Below are 21,105 nucleotides of genomic sequence, written 5' to 3' on the forward strand. Positions count from 1 at the left end.
GGCTACACACCTGCACGCACGTGACTGTGCCGAGTACTGTCGACAGCCGTGACACAGTGTAAGTATCTGTGTCTCTGAACATACCTAAGCATAGAAAAGGTACAGTAAAAATATGGTACTTTTATCTTAGCAGCCCACTGTCGTGTATGTGGTCTGTCCTTGACTGACATCGTTAATGCCGTGGATGACCGGACCTATTAATATGAACTGCGTTATGCTACGTATTGAGAATACGCCCAGCTGTAATATAGTATTTGCTGCCTTCCAGAGATGGCAGATATTGAGGAAGTGAGGAGCCTACCTTGCTACATAAAAAGCTTAATAATAATGGGAGGGAGGGGTGGGCACAGGTGTCCAGTGTCCAGAGCGGTGTCGGGCAGTTTGCTCAACCTGGAATCCCTGCACTCACAGACAGACAGCTACCAAAGAGGGTCCTTGATCCACCACCTCAGGCATTGTTTTTGTCATGAAAATATTTCATGTGTTCTTCCCCAAATATGCACTTGTCATTCTGTGAGGTAAAAGCACAAACTCAAATTAATCAACATATATTAAATATAGATTTAGATAGTATAGCAATTACTTTTGTCAAATGATACAAAATTGCATGTACAGTCCTAGACTGTTTTAATGTTTAAAAGGGGCTGCTGTTTTGAAGAAATGTTACAATCTATTAACATAAACTGACTCTCAGATATTCAGGTTTCACTGGTCTGTGGCGGGACATGGGCATTTCGGACGCTCCCAAAGGCTTGCAGACGTGGTGCAGCCAGGATAGATTGCCCTGATCTTGGCACCTGTGTGCTCAGGACCAGAGTCCCCAGAGATGGGTTCTCAGAAGACACTGTTTTGAGCTGTGTCTTCGAGAGCTAAGCGTGTAAGGCAGAGAGTACCATGGGGCAAGCGGGTGGGGCTGGGCAGGTTCTCCAGAAACAGTGAACTATCGATCCATGGCCAGAGGAGTGGAGGAGATTGAGGAGTGCTTCAAGACCAAGGGTCATGGGAGACTTTTGTGCTCTTTTGAGGTTTGGGTGTCACTTTACAGCCCCATGGGACAGATGTGTGATGTCATTGAGCCAACAAGTGCAGTGGTCAATGGATCCAAATGGAAGTGCACAGCCATTTTTCACTGTGAAGGTGGTCAGGGCCTTATCAAATCTTTTTTTTTATTTTTTTCCAAAATGAGCTAAACATTTCTTTTGCTAGTGCAACATGTTCCAGTGTTTTAAACGTTGGCTAAGTTAGCATATGCATATGCACATGTGCACACAGCACTGTGCTGGGCTGCAGCTGAGGCCGCAGCCAGGGGGCTCTTCCAGGCGTGTGAGCCGAGGAACACCCTCCAGGCACCTCTCAGCAGTACTGCGGGAGAAGGAATGCAAGTGGGCAACAGAGTCGATGGAGAGGGTGCTGTGCCAGCTTGTAGGAAGAGAGCTTTGCTTGGCGGCCCTGTGTATACCATGGCGTAGACCCTTGTGTATGCCATGGCGAGAGGGTTTGGACCAGGGTGCTGACAGTGGACATGGGGAGACAAGGGTGGATGAAATGACATCACAAAGATGGCTCTGGGAGTTGGGGACAGGGGCTTTATTTGGGGTAAGTGAGGAGCAGTCAGAACCTCTTCTGCCTCTCTCCAGCCTCTTGCTTCTGTCATGGGCTGGCTGAGTAAATAAAAGTATCAGTAGCTGCTTCCTGTTGGACTCAGTGTGTTCTGAAGGAGTTCAAGCCAGCTCAGTTGGGAAATGTTCTAAAAACTGTAAAATAAACACATTTTGTTTTATTCTGAAAGCACCTTTGGGAGGTAATGCTAATGGCACATGGGCTGTCAGAGATTAAGCTTCTAGCCCTGGACCAAAGGTTGGTTAATAAAAAAACTCCATAGCCTGTTGCTGTCTGTCTTGGTTTTTCCATCTCTAAAATGGGGTGACCTCTATTCTTCCTAAAGAGGCTGAATAATGTGGTTCTTTTAATTTTTTCAGGCTCTGGAACCAAGTTGTCCTGAGTTCTATGTTGGCTCTCCTGTCTGTAATACTGGAAGGGGTGCCCATGTTCCTTATCTGCGACATAGGAATAACAATAGTACCCCTCAGAGAGGTATACTGAGGAAAAAATGGATTAATAAATACCCCTTAAAATAGTACCATGTATGTTGACTACTTTTTAATTCTGTAAATTGAAAGGAAAGTATATAATGGATAAGAATGTAGCATACAATTATTATAATATAAATGTAAAACTTTAAACAAGAAAGAATTTATACCTGCTTATCATAGCAGAGCATGAGACCTGAATCTTATTCCAAAGTCTTGTATTAACCAGTGACTTGAGCATCAGTAGGTTTACAGCCCCACCTGAATGACTTTTATTCTTTTTTTCCATTTTTAAATGACATTTTTCATTTTATAAGTAATACACATACAGGTGATATTATAGAAAAAATAGGAAATGTATAGAAGTAAAAATAGCGAAACATATGTCATGCCATTTATCACCAAGAGGTCATTGTTTCTAGTTCTTTCCTGTATCTTTCTAGACAGTTTTATGATCTATTGCTATAACGTAGACCTCTTTTTAAAATGGAATTTTCCTAAACAACTAATGTTTTAAAGTTTGTTTTTTAAAAAAGTCTGTATTGAACATTTTTGCCCATCAAACTATATGCTTTTAAAGCATATTTAACAAGTGCCAATATAACTTGTACCATAATTTATTGACATTGTCTTTTATTGATGTATAGTTAGGTTATTTATTTATTTATTTATTTTCTATGAGAAATTATGTTGAGATGAGTGTCTTTGAACCTCCCACAATGCAGTTTTGTAGGATTATTTCTTCAGGATAAAATTCTAGAAATAGAATTCCTGTATCTCAGATACCTCATGCCAAAATGTCTCCAAGAAGATTGCTCTGCAACAGAGTTTAAAGTGTGTTGAGGGCTCACGTTGCCTCCTTTTGGATCCTCTGACTAGAGTGTGGTTGTAGGTCGGGGAGGCAGGTGGGCGGAGCGAGCCCTCTGGAATCAGCCGGTCTATTTCCACCTGCTCCCAGACGCGGATTAACTGTATGCCTTTGGTCAGCTGCAGTGAGACTCAGTTTTCTCAGCTGCAGAATATTTTGAGTACTGAATGAAGTGAACTTGATAAGGTTATTATTAGCATAGGTCCTAGTGAGTGTTGAGTGTTGACGAAATACTATCATTATAATAAAATACCCAGGGTCTGTATAAAATAAGGTCCTTATATGTAAGTAAGTACATATATACATGCATACATAAATATCCTACATATAAAATAAAATACTAGCAGGGCGTGGTGGCTCACGCTTGTAATCCTAGCACTCTGGAAGGCTGAGGCAGGCGGATTGTTTGAGCTCAGGAGTTCAAGACCAGCCTGAGCAAGAGCGAGACGCCGTCTCTTAAAAAAATAGAAAGAAATTAGCAGGACATCTAAAGTATGTATGTGTGTGTGTGTGTGTGTGTATTCTATATATATTAGCTAGACATGGTGGCGCATGGCTGTAGTCTCAGCTACTCAGGAACCTGAGGTAGGAGGATCACCTGAGCCCAGGAGTTTGAGGTTGCTGTGAGCTAGGCTGACCCCACAGCACTCTAGCCTGGGCAACAGAGTGAGACTCTGTCTCAAAAAATAAATAAACAAATAAATAAAATAAATAAATAAAATATCTATATAAAGTTGTGTTCCTGGACCGATCTGGAGGAAACGAGAATGTGAAAGTGTCCGTCAGAGCATGCAGCTCATTGTCAGGTATTTAGAAATCTCCCACAAGGCGAATTGGACATTCCAAGCCAGTCTGAAATAAAGTGCAAACAAAGATGAAAGGGCCGTGCATTACCCTTTGCCATCACTGTGTCCTTTCCCTGCCAAACATCTGCATCCGTCACGGTGGCTGTGTGGATCGGTGTTGGCCTGATGGACTTTGTGACAGCACGTATCCTGGACGCATGGATCCAGGTCCTCAGAACTGGTGCTGGGCCCAGAGCTGGGCAGGATTTAAACCGGAGCAGGCCAGACCCGAGGTGGAGTTCACCGCATTCACTGCGGGGGACCGATCCGCTGTGATGTGCCGTCCACTGGGCTGGCCACGCAGACCGTGCTGCCCCCACCTTCGCCATGGTGGGGACCTGGGGAAGACAGGCTGTGCTGCTCTGAGGTGGCGGGCACGTTTTTAGGGTGTTTCTTCCCAGTGGTGCTTCCTTTCAAAAATGCTCCCTCTGTCATTTCTAACTTGTTTAGTTTTTACTTGTTTCGAGGGGATATTGCATCCGTCGGCATTAACAAGTGCTGATGTACCGGTTTTAAAGAGGCCGTGCAACTCAGAAGGCATTTCTGAAGAGGGACATAAATGCATATAAGAATGAATATGATGAGGAAAGTATGAAAACTGCCGCTTCATTCCGTGCTTCTGTGTTGTCGCTTTGAAGGAGGAGGATGAAGGCCCGGGCTCCCCCGCCTCCTGGAAAGCCCGCCACTCCAAACGGAGACAGTGAGCAGAAGCCTCCCCGAGAGGAGGCCCTCACCCTGCCGCGGAACCTGAGCCACACGAAGGAAGCGCTGAGGGACGGCGCCGTGGCCGTCACCGTGGTCCTGCCCAGTGGGCTGGAGAAGAGGAGCGTGCTCAACGGGAGGTGAGAGCTGGGCTCCGGGAGGGGCACTGTGCTCCCGTTTGCAAGAATCAGAGGAGAGTGGAAGGTGGATGTAGATGGCTCGCACTTTCCCGCGTGTCAGGTCTGACCCCAGGGCCTCACACACGTACATCCAGCCTAAGTGACAACCGAGGACAGCTTGAACTGCCTCACCTGGAACGAGTTTGTGCCAGTGGCCCAGCCATGGCTCTCCTTGGTCCTTAGGAGGGCCAGGGCCGCGTGCCCCCTCCCGTTAGAGGGATGCTCAGAAAGAAAGGCAGGTGCGGAGGTGAGCAACGGCCCCGGCTGGAGCAGCCAGGAGGGCAGCCTCTGGGCTCAGCCATCCCGCCGTCCGCTTGCAAGCACCCGTAGAGGGGTAGGTATGATTGGCAATCAACGTTTCCAAGTGAAAACAATTTAAGTTTAGGTTAAAGAATAAAACTCAATGCGTGGGTTTCTAATTTAAGGGAATCAACTTGCAGACCCTTCGTTCCCACACGCACTCTTATGGGACTGCCCCCCTGTGCGGGCCTTGGCCCGAGTCACGGGTCGTCTCTCACAAAGGCACAACCGAAACACGGGCAGTGCCGCCTTCAATCACGTGTTGTGAGGTTGGTTGCCAGTACAGTTTCAACGTTATGTTTGATATTGATCGAAATATATGACTATAATGTTTGATCAATTTTATGCTACTATTACTGATGTTTCTACAGATAATTCAAACAAAATCTGAGGAAAAAATTAAATGTAAATGTTTATGTACATGTTTTTGTTGTAGAGAAGTATGATAGAATGCTCAATTATAAAATTACGTGTAAATATATGTTCGTATAATTCTGATGCAGTAGTGAATGGAAATAGCATTTATACGAAAGCAAGGAGCATAAGAAATGATAGAAAATACTTAATTCTTTTAAGTCTTTTAAAAGAGGTTGATCGTCTAATTTTGAAATGGATAGTGGCGGAATCACATCACCACGGGTGCGTTTATCCTCGCGGATACATTTTAAAATGTAATGCAAGAGTTTTATTAAAATACAGTACTCAGAGAATACCTGAAATCACCTAATCCTTTGCAACTCTTTTATCAATTAATTTATAATGCACATTCTAGGTGATAGCTTACTGGGCAAAGGGGAACATACGCTCTCAGAATTACACGTGGGAGGGAGCCGAGGAGTCCTGGGGGACGACAGCATCCGTGTGTGGGGGCGGCTGCTTTCCAGTGTGGCCCGCCAGGGATCAGGGCTGCGCGTCAGCCGGGCTCCCCCTGTCACAGCAGGAGGGCTCAGTGCAGCCAGCTGTCTACACTGGGGAAGCCTCGGCCACGGAAGCCGCTGTCTCCTGTGGCAGCTCCCTTGGCCTCCTCCCAGGGTGGGAGCCCGGAGCACTGGAGTTACAAGAGCTTCTGCATGTTTCTCTGTTTTACAGAGTAGTTGTCGCCAGAGTATATTCTTCCTATGTAACTCTATAACTTAAGTGTGTCATATTATTATAGTTTTAAAAACAGTTTTAGAATATGCATGAAATTTTATCAGTGAATGTATTACAGTTTACTCACCATGCTTATATTTTGGCCCAAATTCTAGGTATCTTTTTTTTTTTCTTTTAATAGAATGGCATTGTGGATCATGTATTAAGACTGTAATGCCTGGGTCCAGTTTAACAAATGCATGAGGAAAGATAGAATGCCTGTCTGAAAAGTAAAAAGATTACTCTGAAATTTGCCTTCAAATAGAACACATTATTCTAATTGTATATATAGGGATTCTTTCCCGATAAAGTTACCGCCATGCAGTTTTGCAATGTGGTTACTAAGAATAGATACAACCTTAGAGATTGAGTATTAAAATAACTTTATCTTTTCTAAGTAGAGAAAGGATTAGTGCAGGCGTCCTCAAACTGCAGCCCTCAGGCCACATGCTGGTGCTTTTGGCTGTTTGTTTTTTTTACTTCAAAATAAGATATATGCAGTGTGCATAGGAATTTGTTGATAGTTTTTTTTTTTTTAAACTATGGTCCGGCCCTCCAATGGTCTGAGGGACAGTGAACTGGCCCCCTGTTTAAAACGTTTGAGGACCCCTGGATTAGTGAGTCAGAGCAGCAGCCTGTGAGCTGCCTTACGTGGGTCTTTGGGGTGATGGCTATTGCAGAAGCAGGGCGTCTTTCTTTGGGAATTGGTTTTATATGGTGTGCTCTTTAATCATGTAAGAGTGAGCTGAAGGTAAATTCCTGACACTTGCTTAAAATAGATCTACTCATTTTGTTGTCAGTGTGCTTTCTCTCTCTGTAGGATAAACAAGGAGCTTATAATTTATCGCCAGCCCTCACCCATGTTATGTCCTGACGTGAAAGATTCTCACGAAGAGGACACATTAGTAGTTGTGTGCTGATGATCCACTTCTGCAAGTCACGGTGATGTTTTTCTTTTTAGCTTCCCTTGAATTTAGAAACGTAAATAATACTCCAAGACTTTTCTTACAGGTTAAGACTTGAGATCGGTGCTCTGGGCTGCTCTTAAGGAACGCGTTCTGGCCACCTTAAGGATGGAGCTGCCAAATCCCTCGTGGCTGCCGGGTAGAGGCCACCATCCCATCACTTTAGCTGGGGCACAAGTAAAGAGAAGATCTTTGCAGAGACAATGCCCTGAGCCAGACAGAGCTGGACAAAGGGTGTCAGGCCCTCCGTGTTGGGGCTGTGTCATTTTGCTGTGGTCACTCTGTCATGGCCGTGTTGGCACACAGCCCAGGCACTGGGGCGGGAGAAGGCTTGCCTCTCCTTTGCAGAGTAGAGGAAATTGCCCTCGGTTTTCAGTCCTGGGATTCTGCCTCTATGGGCCACTGCACGCCCTTTCCAACAGACAAGCTTACTCCCGTGCAGGGGGTTTTAGGTCCCCGGCCTTGTGAGATAGCACAGGACCGTCACAGTGCCAGGCGCTGGGCTCCATGCTCCTGCAGAGAGCTCACCTGTTCCCATGTGGGCAGAGGGAGGCTAGGAGGGACCCCCAGCCCTAGTCTGTCCCTCAGCGTGTGTGGCCTCAGCCTTGCTCCCACAGCGAGCTCCTGCCCGGGGGTCACAGGGAGGCAAGTTAGAATGGGCAGTTTGGATGCCACGTGCTGGCCTGCAGGCCCAGCGGAAGGCTCTTCTCTCAGTCACAGGGTTAACAGTCAGGTGTGGCTGTTTCTGTTTGAGGAGTACCTTTTAAATAGAGTAAATTCCTGGGGCACAGAGCCCGTCTTGGTAATCGGAGCCAGAGGAGAATCTCGCTGAGCAGCTTGCGTGTCCGTGTATGGTGAGTTTGTTGTCAGGCCCTAAGTGGCCATTCCCAGGGGCCTCCCCACACCTCCCAGTAATGTTGCTGCTTCATGAAGGCTTTGTTTGGGCTCCATCCAAGAGAGGCTAAAAACAAAACAATAAAAACCCACTGTTTTGCAGAATGGGATCATGAGCATCCAATGACTGATATTTCCTTCACGAGATCTTTCCTGTGAGGAGTGACAATGCCCAGGGTCGGCTATAAACTGTAAACTCTTTGTCCTTAGTAAAGTGGGATATTCTTATTAAACCCCATGTTTAATACTTCACAGAAGGTGCTGTTTGTTTTGATACTGATATTATACCAGTCATACATAGGAGAGGTCTCATACCAGGAAATCTTGATGGATTAAAACCTGAAAATATTTATTCATTGTTCAAAATATATATTCAGTCACTCTATGAGGCACTGGGAAAAGCAAGCAGAGGAAATAAATAGCATTTACAAAACGACTGGTTTATGATAGAAGCAGGTAGTTCAATATTGCTTAAACCTAGCCTGAGAAGGTGGTGGTTGGTAGGCCTGGACACTTGGGTGGCCAAATCCCAAAGAGACTGCACATGCCACTGGGAACATGAGGTTCTGTTCTAGAGCTAGGCAAGTCACAAGAAAACTGGTGCATCAAGAGTATTAATTTTCTTCAAACATAGAGGAAAATTGTTTTATATTAAAAGTAGCATGCAAGGCCTGTGCAGTGGTTCATGCCTGTAATCCCAGCACTTTGGGAGGCTGAGGCAAGAGGATCACTTGAGGCCAGGTGTTTGAGACCAGCCTGGGCAACCTAGTAAGACACTATCTCTACAAAAAATTAGAAAAATTAGCTGGGTGTGGTGGCACATGCCTGTAGTCCCAGTTACTCAAGAGGCTGAGGCAGAAGGATTGCTTGAGCCCAGGAGTTTGAGGTTGCTGTGAGCTAGGCTGATGTCACAGCACTCTAGCCTGGGGGATAGAGTAAGACCTTGTCTCAAAAAACTGAAGTAGCATGCAAACCATGAACTTTTAAAGGCAAACACTAACAGGGGACTTTAAGGATAATTGGCTATGTCCAGGTTTCCCAGGGGTACTTTTTGAATCATACACCAAGTGAGAATCACATGAAAAACACCTAAGTTGATTATAACCTGGACACAGAATGACCTGGATTCTGAAGTTAGGTGACTGCCAAGATATAGGTCAAAGGATGGAGAGGGCAGAGTTAAGAAAGCACAAGTTACTGTGGTCAGCAAAGGGATACCTAAAGGCTGAACACAACCAAAATACACTGCGTGTATGAGATCACCTGTTCCCCTTGTCCAGGCAGCCCATCTTGGGCAGGATGACTCAGCTTCTCCTGGGTTCCTAGCCTCTAGACGTCTCCTCCCTCCAGGTCAGGGGACTCTAGCAGCATTGCCATTTAAACAGTTTTACGACTGGAGTGCCTCTGGAGAAGGTGCTCCCTTTCCAGTGAGCCACAACCCCCACCGCTCCCTACATCCACACCGTCAGACCCTTTCCAGACTGGGGCAGCTCCCTGGACCCCGAGGCAACTGGCTTTGGTGAGCATGTGGCTGACACTCGGGTCCGACACCATCTTCCCAACCCATTAGCCGTGGGTCCTGCTTCTATGACTGGGCTTCTGCCTTCTACCTGCAAGGCCATTTAGCTGCTACCCTGTTTCCTGGTGCCCCAGTCGACAAGGCCCGGCCCCAGGCCCCTTGCTGGAGCCCCCAGTCCTGTACCTGGAGCCCTGCCCCTGACCAGCAGGCTTCCCTTGCTCTGGGCTCCTTTGGGTCAGGGCTTCTGCATTCTACCTGCAAGGCCATTTAGCTGCTACCCTGTTTCCTGGTGCCCCAGTCGACAAGGCCCGGCCCCAGGCCCCTTGCTGGAGCCCTCAGTCCTGTACCTGGAGCCCTGCCCCTGACCAGCAGGCTTCCCTTGCTCTGGGCTCCTTTGGGTCACCTCGCTCTCCCCTGACCTTTCTTTGTTCTGCCCTTTGCGTGGGACCATGACAGTATCAACTGCCCATGGAGGGCCCTGCCCGCATCTTGCTGGGCCTCACTGATGCCCTGTCAAGCAGCCAGACTGGACTCTCCCCCAGGGCTGGCTCTGACTTTGTTACACTAGAGTTTGCCTCACTAGAGCTCAGGGCTACATGCTGGCCTTGGTCTCACATAAGAAATGAGGCCCATTTGGACCAATTTAGGATTTGATGGTTCATGTTTGTTTTAATGTTGTGCCAAGAAGTAGCGACTTGCAAGTAATTTGTAAACTTGAAACAGAGTGACCCACTTACTCAGTCAATACATACCATACTAAGTGTGCATGTTTTGAGCACTTAGAGTTGAGTAGTTCTCCGAGTGGGTTCCTTGGGCCAGCAGCTTTGGCATCACTTGGGAGCGCATCAGAAATGCAGATTCACAGACCTGCTGAGTCAAAAACCCTGAGGCAGGGCCCAGTGATCTGGTTTCAACAAGCCCTAATGGTTCAAGTTGCAAGTTACACTTGGAGGTGCCCTGCCATCGTGCACGTCACTGGCTCTGCTGCATGTCAGGGGTACCTGGATGAGCATGTGGTCCTGAGAATGAGCCCAGGGTCTCGCTGGTGTGATGGCATGAACAGGGGCTGTAGGAAAGGTGGGTGCAGGTGGCTGAAGAACGATCCTCTGCAGCCTTCTCATGACAGACCAGAGTATTTGTCAGAGCATTTCCTCGCTGAACCGGCTGACCATCTGGGAGGACAGCCACTTGTGATTTAGATACAAGTCCCCTCAATTAGAGGAGGGAAATTTATTAATTGGCCCCAGCTTGATGGAAATAGGACTTGGCCTCTCTGACTTTCATGTCCCAACGTGTGCTCCCCAAAGGGCCTGCAGCTGTCGCCTGGCGTCTCAGCGGCCCCTCTGCACGGGACGAGCGTTGTTGCCGCGGACTGCTCGTTTCTCCGTCTGGTGCTCTGCTAGGATTTTAAAAGGAACATGTGTGAAAGAAGACTAGTTCTCTTCTTATTGAAGCCACTGACTCCTGTAAAACTTGTTTGAAGTCTATACATAATTGGAAAATAATATTTTCAAAGAAAGAAGTATAAATATTCTACACTTTTTAAATTTAAAAATGAAGACCATAGCAAATACCAACAAATAAATTTTACCTCTATATTATGAGCACTTAAAAAACATTTGGGGACAGAGGGTTAAAGAAGTTGGAAGAAAACGCCCTGAGGAGGAATGGGAGAGCAAGCTGAGGCATCTGCTCTCCCAGCCCCCCACCCACCACTGGTCTGTGGCAGTCAGCCCCTCTTGCTGTCTTTTATTCTGCCAGTGAACCTGGGATTTAACCTGAATATAGATAGGCGATGAGAGAGAGAGATTGAGATTGAGATGTCCTTGAGGTCCCTGAAGTCACTGAAAATAGTGTCCATGTGGGCTCATCTCTGAGGCTGGGGGGATCCCCAGCCCTGGTCACTTCCTTAGCACAGCTAACTTCATTTGACACTCTGATAGGTCTGATGTCTTAGTTTCATCCTTTGTAAGATTGGGAAAACTTGATTTTGCTATGCCTGAGGGATGTTGTTTTAAAAGGACCTAATATCCTGGTATTTGCTGAGAGGCGGGTGGCATTCAGCCACATATAGACAGGTGAATCCTCTGCCCTAAGCTTTGCTAATTTTTTTTTTTTTTTAGTTAGAATTTCACTCTGTTAGCTAGGCTAGAGTGCTGTGGCATCAGCCTAACTCACAGCAACCTCAAACTCCTGGGCTCAAGTAATCCTTCTGCCTCAGCCTCCCGAGTAGCTGGGGCTACAGGCATTCGCCACCATGCCCGGCTAATTTTTTTTCTGTATATATTTTTAGTTGTCCAGATAATTTCTTTCTACTTTTAGTAGAGACGGGGTCTCGCTGTTGCTCAGGTTGGTTTCAAACTCCTGAGCTCACACACTCCACCCGCCTCGGCTTCCCAGAGTGCTAGGATTACAGGTGTGAGCCACCGTGCCCGGCCAAAGCTAGGCTAATTCTATATAAAATCCAAAATAGGAAAGATAGGAACAAATTAATTCTTTATTTAGCAAGCACATGCAGGGCACTGTGCTCTGGCCACCCTGTGAGGTGGACGCTCTCCGTCTGCCCTCGCCGGCAGGGAGACCGGCACAGAGAGTGCATGCACTCAGCCGGCCAGGCGAGCGGAGCCGTGCGCGGGTACCAGGATCCCATGCCACTGCCTGCCTTGACCCACACGCGGCTGTGGGACAAGACGGTCAGCCCCGAACCAAAGGGCCGGTGTGTACAGCGCTGCGGATCGGCGTGGGGGCTGCTCCAACAGAGGGCGGTGGGAGGCGAGCAGGCGAGGTCAGTCTCGGGACAGGTGAGAATGTGTCAGAAAGAGTGACCGGGCAGCCTCTTAGTGACCTACTGAGATCCTGTGGAGGACGTACACGTAGCCGATAGAGAATCGTGAATGCTTTGCCCACGGGAGAAGGAGGCAGCTGGGATCTAGTGAGTCTGTGAGGAAAGCCCCCGGGGAGCAGGCGGCCCCAGCACTGCTCCGTCCATCGTCAGGTGCGGCCACAGCGGGGCAGCCTCCTCTTCCCGGGTGAGTCTCTCCAGCAGCATCGTGGGCTCCTCAAAGGCTGGCTGGCCAACTGGAGTTTGGCGTTTGCAAATGTCAGCCAGTAGCAGCTTCAAGGGTGCGGTCAGAGTGCAGAAGCGCCACCCACCCACCCACCTCACTGTGCGAGGACAGGTTCCAGGCAAGTGTGCAGTGGAAAAGCAGTAAATCAAGTCATATTTTAAATGAGCCTGGGAAGGGGCACCCAAAGCGTCAGACTCTGCAGGAACCGAGGTACGGTGAGCTCATGCTTTTGGACCCGTGTCCCCATGTGTTCTGACTTGTGTGTTTCTAGGTCCTGCAGTGTGGCCACGACAGGTCTTCCTTAGAAAGCTGCGTCCACCTGGCGCTTGCAACAGAGGCAGCCTGAGCGCCTCTCGCCCCACGCCTCTGACTCAGTGACGCCCTCGGTCCTGGGAGCAGGTGCCACCCGCCAGGAAGGGACGGTGTCCGACGTGCTCCTGCAGGTGGAAGGGCAGCGGGTCCTGTGCTCTTCAAGTACTGTGAGCATGTGTGGTCACCGGGCCCGGCGACTGGGTTTATCATTGTGCTCTTACAGTGTCATGGGGTGAGGGTTTTTTTGCTTCCTCTCCAAATTGAATAGTAAATTTGAGCAGGTAGGTTGTTGATAAACTACAGGTGTTACTTTCACCCAGAGCTGGGCTAATTCATTTATTTAGCAAGCACATGCTGGGCTCCGTGCTCCAGCCACCCGGGAGGTGACGGTGGGACTGTGGCTGCGGCACACTCCCTGGACCGGCTGCAGCCCGGCGGGGCCTGCCCGAAGGCCTGCGTCGTGGACGGTGCAGCGCCAGGTGACCAGCGCTGGCTTCTGCCGGCCGAGGCGGGTCCTTCTCTGTGATGGGAAAAAACAGTGGGGTGGCGGGGCCCTCTGCCACCGCCCAACACCGGCTCCTGGTTAGACGGATCAGTGGACTAAAAGAACAGAAGAGAGCGTTGGTAGCCTGCGTGTGCTTGGTTTTGTTCTTTGACTGTTGAATTTTATCTGCCAGTTGGATGGAGACAGACTCTGGGCGGGGGTGAGAGAGGAAGAGCAGGAGGGCATCAGACGGACAGGTGGGAACCCGGGGACGCCCTGCTGTCCGCAGACATGCGGACCAGAGGAGATAATGAGGAGTGCACCGGTGGCCCTGGGCCTGTCACAGATAGACAGTAAACGGGAGTCAATCATATGGTGACATTTTGGCATTTTTAAGAAGTCTAATTTCTGTGCTGAGGCTTTTCAGTGGAATGTTGTGTCTTCCAGTGTGTGGTGATACGCCCGCTTTGCTTCATTCGTCTCGTTGAGGTAAAGACTTCTAGCCGGGAGCTCTCACAGCAGTTCCGGCGCAGCCGTGGTGCGCGGCCTGGGCAGGCGCCCCTGCCTGCGGCCTCGGCTCCCCGCGCCCTCCCCGCGCCCGCGCCCTGCCTGGCTCATGCTGCTCCGTGGTGACTGCCTGGACACGTCTCGGAGATAGCTCTGGACATGGTTTGTGTCAGTCAGAACATGCTACCTATTCTTTCCTTGTAGCACTTGAGTGAGAAATAGGACATTTTGGCAACCTCCGAGGGTCGAGTTTGCCTGTGGGTTTAGGGGTCAGTGTTAGGCCCGGCGGCAGCTCAGGCTCAGGGTCAGAGAGGACAGAGTGAGTGGCTGCAGCCAGGGCCAGCACCTTTGCTTGTTTCGAGTTCAGAGGCAAGGTTTTAGTTATTTTATAGCATTCCAAGTGACCTAGTAATGTGCCATATCCAGTGGGTGATGTGTTATCATTTGTCGAATCACATACATACTTATGCCATTTTCCTTCCATTTCATTAACCAAAAAAAAAAGAATATCCACTCTATCAAGTGCCTTTTGGGAAGAGAAGAGTAATTTTATTATTCTTTCTTCCTTTTTTCAGCTTTATTGGGGGTGTAATGGACAAATAGAAATTGTATGTATTTAAGGAGTACAACTTGATGTTGATATACATGTATATTTGTGAAATGGTCACCACAATCAAAGTAGTTGACATACCTGCCACCTCACAGGTACCGTGTGGAGAGAACACTGGAGGGCAACCCTCTCAGCACGTTTCTGGTATACGTGCAGCGCTGCTAGCTGCAGTCTCCACGGCGTGCATCCGATCCCAGAATTCATTCATCCCGGGAAAGGGAACCTGTGCTTTGACCACCTCCCCATCCCCCCACCCCAGATGCCGCCATTCCACTCTCTGCTTACATGAGTTCAACTATTCTAGATTCCACGTGTAAGTGAGATCATGCAGTGTTTGTCTTTCTGGGTCTGGCTTGCTTCACTTAGCGTAATGTCCCCCAGGTTCATCCATGTTGTCACGTATGGCAGGGTTCCCTTTTATCGTTGTTGTTTTCTTGGTTTTTTGAGTCAAGGTCTCACTCTGCTTCCCAGGCTAGAGTGCAGCGGTAGCATCATAGCCACTGCAGCCTTGAACTCCTGGGCTCAAGTGATCCTCCTGCCTCAGCCTCCCAAAGTGCTGGGATTATAGGTGTGAGCCACTGTGCCCAACCAGGGTCCCCTTCTTTTATAAGTTTGAATAGTACTCCATTCTCTGTGCATACCACGTTTCCTTTATCCATTCATTGATTAATGCACATTTAGGTTACTTCCATGCCTTGGCTATTATGAATAATACTACAGTGAATATGGGAATACAGATATCTTTTAAGGATTCTGATTTCATTTTCTTTGGATATAGTATACCCAGAAGTAGGATTCTTAGATTGTATGGTAATTCTATTTTTATTTTTTTGAAGAACCTCCATACTATTTTCCATATTGGCTGTGCTGATTTACATTCCTACCAGCAGTGCACAAGGTTTTTATTTTCTCCACATCCTCACTGATGCTTGTTATTGTTTGTCTTTTTTATTTTATTTTATTATTTTTTTAAACTCAGGATATTATGAGGATACAAACATTTTGGTTACATGAAATGCGTTTGCCTTGCCCAAGCCAGGGCTATCAGTGCGCCCTTCCCCCATACAGTGTGTCCCGTGTCCATTAGCTGTGGGTTTATCTCTCACACCCGCTCTATCCCCCAACCCCGAGCCTCCCACCTGCCTGGGACCCAGAGAGTATTAATACCATCTGAGCACCTTAGTTGTTGATCAGTTAGTACCAGTTTGATGGCAAGTACATGTGGCACATGTTTTTCCATCCTTGTGTTACCTCACTTCGAAGGATGGGCTCCAGCTTTATCAGGGATAATATAAGACGTGCTAGATCACCATTGTTTTTTATAGTTGAGTAGTACTCCATGGTATACATATACATTTTATTAATCCACTCATGTATTGAAGGCACTTGAGTTATTTTCACATCTTTGCAATTGTGAATTGTGCTGCTATAAATATTTGAGTACAGATGTCTTTATTATAGAATGTCTTTTTTTCCTTTGGGTAGATGCCTAGTAGTGGAATTGCTGTATCAAATGATACTTCTATTTTTAGCTCTTTGGGGTATCTCCAAATTATTTTCCACAGGGGTTGTACTAATTTTGCAGTCCCACCAGCAGTGTGAGAGTGTTCCAATCTCTCTAAATCCATGGCAGCATTTGTTATTTGGGGACGTTTTGATAAAGGCCATTCTCAGTGGAGTTAGGTGATATCGCATTGTAGTTTTGATTTTCATTTCCCTAATAGAGATGTTGAGCACTTTTTAATATGTTTGCTGGCCCTTAGTCTGTCTTATTTTGAAAAGTTTTTGTTCATGTCTTTTGCCCATTTATTGATGTGGTTGTTTGATTTTTTTTCTTATTGATTTTCTTAAGTTCTATATAGATTCTTGTTATCAGTCCTTTATCAGATGTATAGAAAGCAATTTTTTTCTCCCGTTCTGTGGGTTTCCTATTTGCTCTAATGATAGTCTCCTTGGCTGTGCAGAAACTTTTTAATTTGATCAGGTCCCATTTGTTTATTTTTTTTGCTCCTGTGATTGCTTTGGGGGTCTTCTTCATAAATTATTTACCTACGCCGATGTGTCTTGCCAACATTTTCTTCCAGAATTCTTAAGGTTTCGTGGCTTAGGTTTAAGTCTTGTTATCCATTGTGAGTTGATTTTTGTGAGAGGTGAGAGGTGGGGATCCAGTTTCAATCTTCTACATGTGGATATCCAGTTTTCCCAGCACCACTTATTGAATAGAGATTCTTTTCCCCAGTGTGTACTTTTGTCTGCTTTGTCAAAGATTATATGACAATATGAGGATGATTTTATATCTGGGATCTCCGGCCTATTCCAAAGGTCTATATCTGTGTTCTCGTGGCAGTATCATGCTGTTTTGGTTACTATAGCCCTGTAGTAAGGTTTCAAGTCTGGCAGACTGATGCCTCCCAATTTGTGCTTTTTGCTTAAGGTTGCTTTGGCTAGATGAGGTCTTCTCTGATACTAGATCTGGTTCTAGATCTGTAACGAATGATGGTGGGATTTTGATAGGGTTTGCATTAATTCTGTAGATCACTTGAGGTAGAATGGACATTTTAACAATATTGATTCTACCAATCCATGAGCATGGTAGGGATTTCCATATGTTTACATCTTTTATAGTTTCTTTTCTTGATGTTTCATAGTTTTCCCTATAAATATCTCTCACCTCCTTCATTAAATATATTCCTAAATGTTTAATTTTCTTTGATGCTATTGTGAAAGGTGTTGTGTCTTTGATTTGATTTTTGTCTTGACTCTTATTGGCATATGTGAATGCCACTGATTTGTGTGCATTAATTTTGTATCCTGAGACTTTAATGAATTCGTTTATGAATTCCAGGAGTTTCTTGGTTGAATCCTAGGGATTTGCTAGATATAAAAGCAAATCATCAACAAAGAGTGAGAGTTTGACCTATTCTGCCCTCCTTCAGACACCCTTAATCCCCTTCTGGTCTAATTGCTCTGGCAAGGACTTCCAGCACTATTTTGAATAGAAGTGAAGATAATGGGCAACCTTGTCTGGTTCCAGTTCTAAGTGGGAATGCTTCAATTTTGCCCCATTCAATATGATATTGGCTGTGGGTTTATCGTATATGGCCTTAATAATTTTTAAGGAATGTACCATTTATGCCTATTTTGTTAATGGTTTTTAGCATAAAAGTGTGCTGGATCTTATCAAATGCTTTTTCTCTGTCCATTGAGAGAATCATATGGTCTTTGTTCTTGCTTTTATTTATGTGGTGAATTACATTTATAGATTTTCATTTCTTGAACCAGCCATGTGTCTCTGGGATAAAGCCCACTTGGTCTGAATGAATTATTTTTCTGATGTGTTGTTGGATTCGGTTTGCTAAGATTTTGTTGAGGATTTTTGCATCTATATTCATGAGGGATATTGGTCTCTAGTTTTCTTTTTTTCTTGTTATATCATTTCTTGGCTTTGGTATCAAGTCAGTATTGGCTTTGTAGAATGAGTTGGGGAGGATACCATCCTTCTCAATGTTTTGGAACAATTTCTGAAGTATAGGTATGAGTTCTTCTTTGTAGGTTTGGTGAAATTCAGGCATGAACCCATCTGGTCCAGGACTTTTCTTTTTTTGGAAGATTTTTTATTGGTGCTCAATTTCTGTGCTTGATATTGGTCTGTTCAGGAATTCTATTTCCTCCTGATTGAGCTTAGGAACGTTGTGTTTTTCCAAGAATTCGTACATTTCCTCCACATTTTGTAGTTTTGGGGCATATAGATTTTTATAGTATTCAAAGATAATGTTTTGTATTTCTACGATGTCTATGGTGACCTCTCCTTTTTCATCTGAGTGAGTTTATTGAAGTCCTTTCCATTCTAATCTTTGTCAATCTAGCCAGAAGGCTATCAATTTTTTTTATCTTTTTGAAAAACTAGTTTTGGTTTTATTGGTCTTCTGTATAGTTCTTTTATTCTCAATTTCATTTAATTCTGCTCTGATCTTAGTTATTTCTCTTCTTCTTCTAGGTTTAGGATTAATTTGCTCTTCCTTTTCCAGTTCTTTGAGATGGTTTGTTGGTTTGTTGATTTGTGAGCTCTCTCTTTTTGGATGTGAGTATTTAATGCTGTCGCTTTTCCTTTCAGAAATGCTTTTGCTATATCCCATAGGTTTTGGTAACTTGTGTCCATTTTATTACTTAGTTTAAAGAGTCTTTTGAATTCCCTCTGTATTCCCTTCTTGACCCAGCCAGTAGTCATTTAGCAATAGATTGTTTAATTTTCATGACTTTGTGAAGTGGTGAGCATTTCTGTTGGAATTGATCTAGTTTTATACCACAATGGTCTGAGAAGATACAAAATACAATTTCTATTTTTTAAATTTGTTGAGGTCTGATGTGTGGCCTAGGATGTGGCTGATTTTGGAGAAGGTTCCACGAGCTGATGAGAAGAATGTATATAGCTTCATTTGGGTGAAATGTTCTATAGATGACCCATTTGCTTTTGAGCTCTGTTTAAGTCCATTATTTTATTGCTAATTTTTTGTTTGGAAGATCTGTCCAATTCAGACAGTGGGGTTTTGAAGCCCCTGATACCATGGCATTGCTGCTTATGATGCTATTTAGATCAATCAGGGTTTGTTGTATATATCTGGGTGCTACTGTGTTGGGTGCATAGATATTAAGACTTGTTAATCTTCTTGTTGGATTTTTCCTTTCATTATTATATAGTGATCATTTTTGCCTTTCTTTACTTTTTTATTTTAAAATTTATGCTGTCTGAAAGCAAAATCACTACCCCCGCTCTCTTTTGGTTTCCATTTGCCTGGATGTTTATTTTCCGACCCTTGACATTGAGTCTGAAAGTGTCTTTGTGGGTTAGATGTATTTCCTGGAGACAGAAGATACTTGGCTTATAATTTTTTATCCATTCAGCCAGTCTATGTTTCTTCAAAGGACAATTCAAGCCATTCACATTTATTGAGAGGATTCATATTTGGGGTCGATTTCTGTTCATATTGTTGAGCAAATTCTTATTTTTTTTTATTTTATCTCTCAATACATTGTAGAATCTGGGTTCTGGACTTTAACTTTTGAAGGATTTTAATTTGTTAGGTGTCTATTGCGCTGTTCAGTGTATAACACAGGTTTGAGATCAGACCTGCAGAGCAAATTTCATCAAATTCTAGACCTGATCTTCACAAATTCCATCAGTGATCACTTGTCTGGGACAGTTTTTATCTCTCCTTTGTAGATGAAGCTTAGTTTTTCTGGGTAAAGAATTCTAGGTTGGCAATTATTCTGTTTTAGAAGATTGAAAATGGGTCCCCGGTCCCTCTGGCTTGTAAGGTTTCAGTTGAAAAGTCTGCAGTTAGTCTGATAGCCTTTCCTTTGTAGGTTATCTGTTGTTTTCATCTTACTGCTTTTAGGATTGTCTCTTTCATGTTTACTTTGGCCAGTCTGATAATTATGTAATGTGGTGATTGCCTCATGTTGAATCTCCCAAGAGTTCTGTGTGCTTCTTGTATCTGGATAATTAGGTTTCTGGCCTGGCCAGGCATATTTTCCTCCAGTATTCCAAGAAATATATTTTTAGCCCATGTGTATTTTCTTCTTCCTCTCTGGAATTTCTATAATTCTTATATTTCATTTCTTTAGGTAATGCCACATTTCTTGTATATTCTGTTCTTGTCTCTTGCTTCTGTCTTCTTTTTCTTCATCTGATTTGTTTAGCATACAGGCATTGTCTTTAAACTCTTGAGATTCTTTCCTCTGCATGATCCATTCTATTTTTAAGGCTTTGCACTGTGTTTTCAAGTTCCATAAATGCCTCTTTAATTTCCAAGATTTATGTTTGGTTTTTTCATAATATTTCATTTTCTTTAGAAAATTTTTCATTCATTTCCTGTATTGTTCTCATGGCTTCTTTGTGTTGGGTTTCTATTTTCTCTTTAATTCCATTGAGTTTCCTTACCATCCATATTTGGAATTCTTCCTCCTTCAATGTAATCATTTCACTTAAAGTAGTATGATTTTGAGGGTCTCATGATTTCTTTTGGGGGTGACTTTTCTCTCTGCTCTTTCATATTCCCTGTGTTCTTTCTCTGGTTCTTTCTCATCAAGGTACTTGATTGAGAACTGGGAGTTCTAGGACTGGTTTGTGCCCTTAACTTCAAGTCCCCAAGGACGTTCCTTGATAGTGGTGGAAGGAGGCCCTTTACTTTTTTATTGCCTTAGAGGTGTTTTGGCAAGTTGAAGTAGCTCTGACTTGTTGTCTTTACCTCTTGCCAGTGGAGATTAGGGATTTGGGTCCCCTAGCTTAAGCTCCCACATGGTGCATCACACCTGTGTGTATAACTCCACTGCCTTCTAATTGTTTGAGATGGAGGGTACTGTGTTTAGCTGTGGGGTTACCCTCTCTGTTGTTGGTTGTAGATCACGTGGAGGAACCAGTTATCGAGGTTATCTGATAGCTTTGTATTGGTTTCTTGTCCCTGGGTGAGCAATACTAATGCCCTAATCTTTAGGAAGAGTCTTACGACTCCCCAGGGTTACTTGGACCCTAGTCCCCCTTAAAGTGGCGGTAGGGGCAAGGCAGATAGTAGCTGCTGCCTACCAGCCTAGATGTGTGTGTTTCCATAGTTGCTTGATATGCCACTAGGGG

The 21,105-nt window shown here is 45.1% G+C and overlaps 1 protein-coding gene across 3 annotated transcripts in view; it reads left to right on the forward strand.

Moving 5' to 3' along the window:
- The window catches only part of COBL (cordon-bleu WH2 repeat protein), a 282,212-nt gene that overhangs the window by 80,843 nt on the left and 180,264 nt on the right, over positions 1 to 21,105 (forward strand). For all 3 annotated transcript variants that reach the window (XM_076006242.1, XM_076006243.1, XM_076006244.1), the window contains exon 2: positions 4,442 to 4,645. In XM_076006242.1, the coding sequence (XP_075862357.1) occupies positions 4,442 to 4,645 (204 nt within the window). The remainder of the gene's footprint in view (positions 1 to 4,441; positions 4,646 to 21,105) is intronic.

The sequence above is a fragment of the Microcebus murinus genome, chromosome 9 (assembly GCF_040939455.1).
Source record: "Microcebus murinus isolate Inina chromosome 9, M.murinus_Inina_mat1.0, whole genome shotgun sequence".
Lineage (NCBI taxonomy): Eukaryota > Metazoa > Chordata > Mammalia > Primates > Cheirogaleidae > Microcebus > Microcebus murinus.